Here is a 7,500-nt window from a genome sequence, read left to right on the forward strand (position 1 = left end):
TAATATTGTTATCATAATTTTTATTATTACTGTTTTTTATGTTTTACATTTTTCTTATTTGTGTGCGATTTCGTATGTTTTATTCCCAGTCTCTGGTTTCTCACAAATTTTTTGTGCTTTCGTATCGTGTTAAACGAGTTTTCTTTAGCTTTAAAGCTTTTGAATAATCATAAAAGGTTTATAGAATGATCTGTAAACTTTGTTTGAAACGTAAATCAAGTCAGAATTTGATATTTTTAACCCTCCTCTTTTTTTTTTTTTTTACCCATTTGTTTTTGAAAAGGAAGAAAAATATAGAAGTGCCTTCATTCCTCAATGAATTCGCGTCCGAAAGCAATTGTTCTATGAGAAATTTATCTTCAAAGTTTCATCAAGATGAAAACTTTGTTTGAGGAGTCCCGTCTTATCATCTTTATATTTATATTCATTTTCTTATTAAAGTTGATCATTTGTTTTCATCTGTGTTTCAATATATGAGTTCTTCTGGGCATGGAAAAATGGTCTCGTTCCATAACAATGGTAGTGATAATGATACTAAACAAACCCTCTCTAGGAAAAACCTACATCTTCAGAGGGACTACATTCGGGGAGTGGCTTAGAGGGTTAACACTTTGGGGGGGGGGTAGGGACCAATGGCGGGGCTAGACTTGGAGCACGTAGTCGTGGGCAGAGGAACCGTCTTGGTCGGCGGGTTCTGTGTTGATCTCCACTGGGGGGGACGCCTCCACCTCCTCCTCGTATCGGCTGTGGAGAGGAAAGGTGAACGAACTTTATAGTAAAGCTGTAGAGGGAGTTGAATTGGTTGATATACAAGGGGATATATGAGTCGATACCTGATTAAGTTGATACACGAGTGGATAACTGAATTAGTTTATATACACAGGGGAGTACATTGAAGGGTGTACTATTGAAGTAGGAACATCAAATGTATATATATCATATATATATATATATATATATATATATATATATATATGATATATATACAAAATATACATTATGTATATGTACATATGTACATACATACATACATACATACATATATATATATATATATATATATATATATGCGTGCGTGTGTTCGTGTCTGTTTATGTATCCTTGTTTGTATGTCTGTCTAAAGGGAGCGAGGTGGATAGATTAAATAAAAAACTGCAAAGTTTTAACCGTATGTAAATAATTTATAATTACAGAGACATCACATCTTTTATTCAATATGCAAAGATTCATAAACCGATGTAATGTAATTACACGAAGGAACATATTGTGCATACCAGAATTCGTCTGCTTTCTTTTTGCGTATTTCTAATAAGGGATCATAAGTATTTCCTGCCTTATTTCCTCATTTTTCCTGTTTAATCTGATTTCGAAATGGACGAGAGAGATTTCCTGAAATGTTCATGGATCTTTTGAAGTTATGGATGCAATTAAACTGGAGATGGAAGGATAAAAGGAAAACGATGATTTTTTTTATTTTACATGAGAATGATCAAAGGCATTTTTTCCTTTCCCTGACATATTCGATTTTTGTTGATTTCATTAAATGAAAAATACTTTCATTATCTTCGTCCGTGTTCCATAAATGCGAGTATTTCTGGTAGCTTTTGTTTGTGAATGAATAGTTAATGTCATAGATTTTTGGGAAAGGATTTTTATGAATGAAAGATTGATGTTATATTTTCAAATTTTATTTTTTTTAATGAAGGGATCCTTATTTATAGGCAGTTTTTTTTTGGTCCACATGGTCATTTGTTCTTATGTTTTATATTTTATATATACGTTGTATATCCATTTATATACGTGTCTTGAATGCTTATGTTATTAACCAAAATTCTACCCCAAATAGGCTGCTTACCATAGCTAAAGAGTCTCTTCTATCCCTAACAAGAGGAAATTGCAGTGCAGAAGTTAAGCCCCTTGATAGGAAGAATTATTTGGTAATCTCAGTGTTGTCATGTGTATGAGGACAGAGGAGAATGTGAAAAGAATAGGGCAAACTATTCTGTGTATGAGTAGGCAAAAAAAAAAAAAAAAATGAGCAGTAACGAGAGTGAGGGATCCAATGTAGTACTGTCTGGCCAGTTAAAGGATCCAATAACTCTCTTAGCAGTAGTATCTCAACGAGTGGCTGTTGGCCTGGCCAACCTGTCACCTCTAAATTGAGGTTATCAAGAGAGAAAAGTTTCCTGTCAACAAGTAATGATTGATTATTCATCCTGAATGAAATATTATGAAGGAAGTCAGCTGAATAAAACAATATCTCTTGAAACTAAAGTAAAGTGTTCGGGCATAAACTTAGTTGGGTAATGCGATAGGAAACATTAGCTCGTGTTCGACGTACCATTGGGGGTAAACAGTAATTGATAGTTAAATTGGAGTAGTGCCTTACAGAAATAATTATTTATTGCTTTTATATACAGTAATTTTGTTAATATTAGACACCACAAGACGTAGTAGAATAGGGAACCGCATAGATAATGAAGCTAATTATCAATAGATTTTTTTATATCGAAGGTAATTGTTATTTGGTTTAATTAATTCACATAAAAGACATGGGAGGTAAGAACTTAGTGCATGTGTGGGCTTCTGCTTACTCAGCATTGAAATGTCTTTAACCGATGGTCGCTCTTGTTGGTCTGGTCAGGAATGGATTGGGTGTTTACTGAGAGAAAGATGACAAAATTCTTTTCATGTCATTTGAGACTTCAAAATTGGTGTTATGAAAAGGGAATTGTTTGTGGAAGGTATTAATTACCTGTCGTAGGAATCCTCCCTGGCTTCTAGTAAGGCCTCCTTGGCTTCTAGTTTCTTCTTGTAGACGAGCAGCAGATGCAAGAAGCCCAGGCTTATCAACATCCCACCTGTTGAGACACAAGATAACATTACTGAGATTTTTGTTTTTTTCCGATTTGGGATTGATTTTAATAAAGACAAATTGAAGGGTTTCACTTTTAGCTTAAGAATAAATAGATGAAGGGAAAAGTGAGAATTTTATAGCTTTGAGAAAGAAGTTAGAGTTAAATATAAATAGGGGAAGAGCTCTATAATCATCTATATATATAATATATATATATATATATATATAGTCGTCGTTACATACCGGTGCTTATATGAATATATAATGCCTACTATATCACACTACACTCAAGGCCGAGGTTAAGGAAACGTGTAAATTCAGTGACCTTTTTTTGTGGTTCAAATTTTGTAGTTCTCTCTCTCTCTCTCTCTCTCTCTCTCTCTCTCTCTCTCTCTCTCTCTCTCTCTCTCTCTCTCTCTCTCTTTGAATTCGAAATGAATGAAAATCCACGTTTTGTGAATACACTCCACGGAAACACCCCCCCCCCCTCATGATTTGCGACTTCAAACCTTTTAGAATATTTGAATATAACTCTGCTGTTCAATTCTCGCTGACTCTTATTCGCTGCCCCTCAATCCCCCTTCCTTGGTTAGAGGAAATAGAGGTACACTTAACAAGCATAACATACGACAAGGACTTTGTCCCCCAAAACAAAAGCATATATATATATATATATATATGAATATACACAGTATATATATAATATATATATAGTGTGTGTATATATATATATATATATATATACTACCTCTGTATATCTTCGGAAGTTTTGTTGTATAACCTGTATTGTATATTCAACCATTTATATCGTAATCGTTTACCTTTTCCATCATTTCAGATGTTTCATTTTGTTTATAATTACGCTTTATGGATCTCTCGCAGTATGCTCATTTCTCTATCTCTCTATCTTCTCTCTCTCTCTCTCTCTCTCTCTCTCTCTCTCTCTCTCTGACCACAAAGCCAGTTCGTATTACCATGCATAAAACTCGTTTGGTTTTTCAACAAGTCTTAAAGTTCTTGCCGTTTCAATCTTTTCAATTCCGAGTTTTTTTTTTTTTATTCCTTTGACGTGAGAATAAATGCAGACGTATGTTTGTTCTTAAAGGCACAAATTTATGATAAGATCTTATTCTATAGTTACAGTAGAATATCCTCTGTGTTTTGTGTTTATATATATATATATATATATATGAGAGAGAGAGAGAGAGAGAGAGAGAGAGAGAGAGAGAGAGAGAGAGAGAGAGAGAGAGAGAGAGTATACATATATATTGGTTATAGACAGTTGCATTCACGATTTATGATCGATTACAATTACTTAAAAATATAGAAAGTCATTATACATATATATATATATATATTATATATATTATAATAAATTAGAAGAATTGATAGGATGAGCAAAGTGAGAATACGTAGAACAATTGAAAAGTTTGCTGTAGTTGAAGCGATGGGTCAGAGTATTTTGAGGTGGTTTGGTCAAGTGGAAAGAATGGATAACAATAAGTCCGATATATGGCATGAGAAACTTATTGGTATGGGTCACATGGTCTTAAAAGTGTGCAGTGTGTGCACTGCTGATAAGATTTATTTGATAACTATGTATTGATAATTTTATGGGGTCTACTGCACAGTTCATCTCCAAAAGTTGGAGGAGGAATATGACAGTGACTTTTTTTCCTGCTATTCTCAGAGGCGGTGACCTTTGGGTGAAGTTGCCTTTTTTGGATGACACAAGAGCTCGCGTTTGATGTTCTGTTTCCTTAATTTCGTGTGGGAACCATATTTTTATATTCGTTGCTTCGTTATTGTAGCTTTGATACACCGCATTGTAATTATTTCGAGTATACTTTACTGCATATTGACACAGAACATTATGGAAAAAAACCATACAGGAAATACCGTATGAGTATTGCACATTTGCTCAGACCCACACATAACCATGCATCACCATAATCATGACCATAATCATCATCATATACTAAAGCAACTGAAATTGTTTAAGGAGTCGTTAGCAGTTTGCTTCTCTTAACGACCTTTGTTGGTCGTTCTTTCCGAAAGGAAGCTTCTGCCAAATCCTGGCCCCCTCTCGAAATACGATGGTAATTTTGCTCTTTGGGTGTAATAAGGGATGGTGCAGTGTGGAAGAATCTCTCTCTCTCTCTCTCTCTCTCTCTCTCTCTCTCTCTCTCTCTCTCTCTCTTTCTCTCTCCTTCCTTAAAATGTTTTTCTCGTACGACCAAATAATATCTTCAAGAAATATATTAAGTTCGGGTATGTAGAATAGTTTATTGAAACCATTGAAAGCAAATGAAAACATCATATCTCGTTTTACTTTTGAATGAAGAATTAAATTTATAATATTCATCTCAAGTGTTTTTTCCTCTTTCTTTTATGAAATAAACTATTTATAGTGTAGACTATTTTTTATACTTGAAATAAATGTTAATATTTTTTTGGGCAAACCATGAAAATAATTGTATAATTTGCAAATTATTATATTCCCCAAAACGCACTTCAAGCACCTAGCCCCCCCTCTACCCTCCCCCTCCCACATTTTTCCTTCACGTTTTTCTACCTCTATTGAGGATGAACATGTCCTGGACATGTGAGTTATTCAATGTTGCTTTTCTTTTTAGTCCTTTTATATTGCCAAAGCACGTTAGCCAAGATTCATTACAGTAAAAAATAATTTGTCCTTGAAAAGTGTAAAATAGAATTAGACAAATGTTCATACTAAATGCTTTCTTTATTTTAAATTTGCTTTTCGATTTTATCTGTTATGAAGGATATTAGATGAAAATGGTTTGGGCATGCTTTTCGCACTCCCCAAGAGAGAATGGTTCACCAAATTTTCAACTGGGCTCCACAAGGCACTAAAAGTGTTGCCAGGCACAGGTGTACATGGCTGAGAACCATGAACCGTGAAGTAGGAGATGATGAATGGAAAAGTGTTGATTTTAAAGCTCAAGATAAAGACGACTGTTGAAATCTAACCGAGGCCTTTTGTGTCAATAGACGTAGAAGGAAATAATGATGATGATGATGAAGGATATTTAGTAGTTAAAAAAATCTGATGTTTTCTTTTTTCCTTAATTATTTTACTTTTATCTTTTGTTTAATTTATTCTTAATTACTCGACGCTATCTTTGTGTATCTATGCAAGAAAGTCCTTAATATAATGCCTAGCTCATCCACTCCATGTAGATATCAGAAATTTCTCTTTCAAGGCGCGAAATACTTCTTGATGATATATCAGTGTATTTGGAAGCACTAAATAAGTTTGGGGTTTTCAAGATAAGTCGATTTTGGTAACTCAAGTCATAGGTTCCTTTTTCGTAGAATGTATAGTAGTAGTAGTAAATATTAGTTGTAGTAGTAGTAGTAGTAGTAGTGATCTCACTCCATCCATCGAATTTACTTCAGAATTTATTGATGCCTTTCCATTACTCAATCTCTGAATTACTTTCATTGCATCCTCGGTATTAATTTCCAATAGCAATGTAATACTTGTACTAACTCGGTCAAGTCTTGTTTCCTTTAGCCCTTGAACAATGAAATGTTATGAATTTGTTGAGCTCCCTTCCCCTCCCCCTCCCCCTCCCCCTCCCCCTCCCCCTCCCCCTCCTTTTCATCCTTGAACTGGATACCTCTTCCCCTCCGTCAATGTCTGTCATCCTTCTCTGGATTTCATTCTGTAAAACCACCTGAACGTCCCCCACCCAATTTGAATTACCCCCCCCCCCCTTCCCCTCCCCCGTGAAACTTACGAAGTAAACTTTCCTTTGGGAATTTATTCAGTAATCAATAGAAACTCTCTCTCTCTCTCTCTCTCTCTCTCTCTCTCTCTCTCTCTCTATCAAAGCAGGACGTTAGCTGATTTTGATATACTTTGGAACCATTGTGAGATTTATATATATATATATATATATATATATATATATATATATATATATATATATATATATATATATATATTAAGATGATATAAAGTAAAGATTATTTAGCGTTCGTTTATGCAGTATTTATTTACTGACTTGAGTATACACATATGCAAATAGGACTATTACCCCTATTGCAACATGGAGAACATATTGAGCTATTTTACAAGGGGATTCTACGGCCCTTTTCCTATGATAACTATTTTCACTATCGGACTACTTTTAACAATCTTTGTAATAGGGTAATAGGTTGTGGATGAAGATGGAAATGCTCAATTTATTGTTATTTTTTATAGGTTTAAAATACGGGTATTTTATAGTAGTGAAGTTGATGCATTTCAAATATTATCATTTTACTGACATGTCCCTCCCTGTAGTTTTGCCGTTCCAGAGGGCATGGGCCTTAGAGGGTCATTAGTGTGCCCGCTGGTATGTCCTCGCATTTGGGTATTTCATATTTGTCTTAGACATTATTGATCGTGTGTGATTTTGGGTGACAGTTTATTGACTAATAAATCCTTTGGCTTTTTTTCTCCCTTGTTGAATAACATCATCCGGAACTGTGGAAAGTTCCAGGCCCCTGTCCCACCTCCTACCCTATATCCTCAAGTTCTTCCTTTCATCCCTCTCTATCCCTAAACTCCTTTCCCCCAAGTTCCCCCTCGTAATCCTTTTGCCTCTTCAATATTTGAATTGGACCTCTAT

At 34.7% G+C, this 7,500-nt stretch overlaps 1 protein-coding gene across 1 annotated transcript in view; it reads right to left on the reverse strand.

Moving 5' to 3' along the window:
• Window positions 1-619: 619 nt before the first annotated feature.
• LOC137658307 (uncharacterized) overlaps window positions 620-7,500 on the reverse strand; it is a 35,164-nt gene continuing 28,283 nt past the window's right edge. Inside the window, exons 4-5 of the mRNA XM_068392980.1 lie at window positions 2,756-2,861; window positions 620-744 (exon numbers count right to left, since the gene is read on the reverse strand). Of these exons, the coding sequence (XP_068249081.1) occupies window positions 642-744; window positions 2,756-2,861 (209 nt within the window). The 3' untranslated portion in view covers window positions 620-641. The remainder of the gene's footprint in view (window positions 745-2,755; window positions 2,862-7,500) is intronic.

This window comes from Palaemon carinicauda, chromosome 19, assembly GCF_036898095.1.
Source record: "Palaemon carinicauda isolate YSFRI2023 chromosome 19, ASM3689809v2, whole genome shotgun sequence".
NCBI classification, from domain to species: domain Eukaryota; kingdom Metazoa; phylum Arthropoda; class Malacostraca; order Decapoda; family Palaemonidae; genus Palaemon; species Palaemon carinicauda.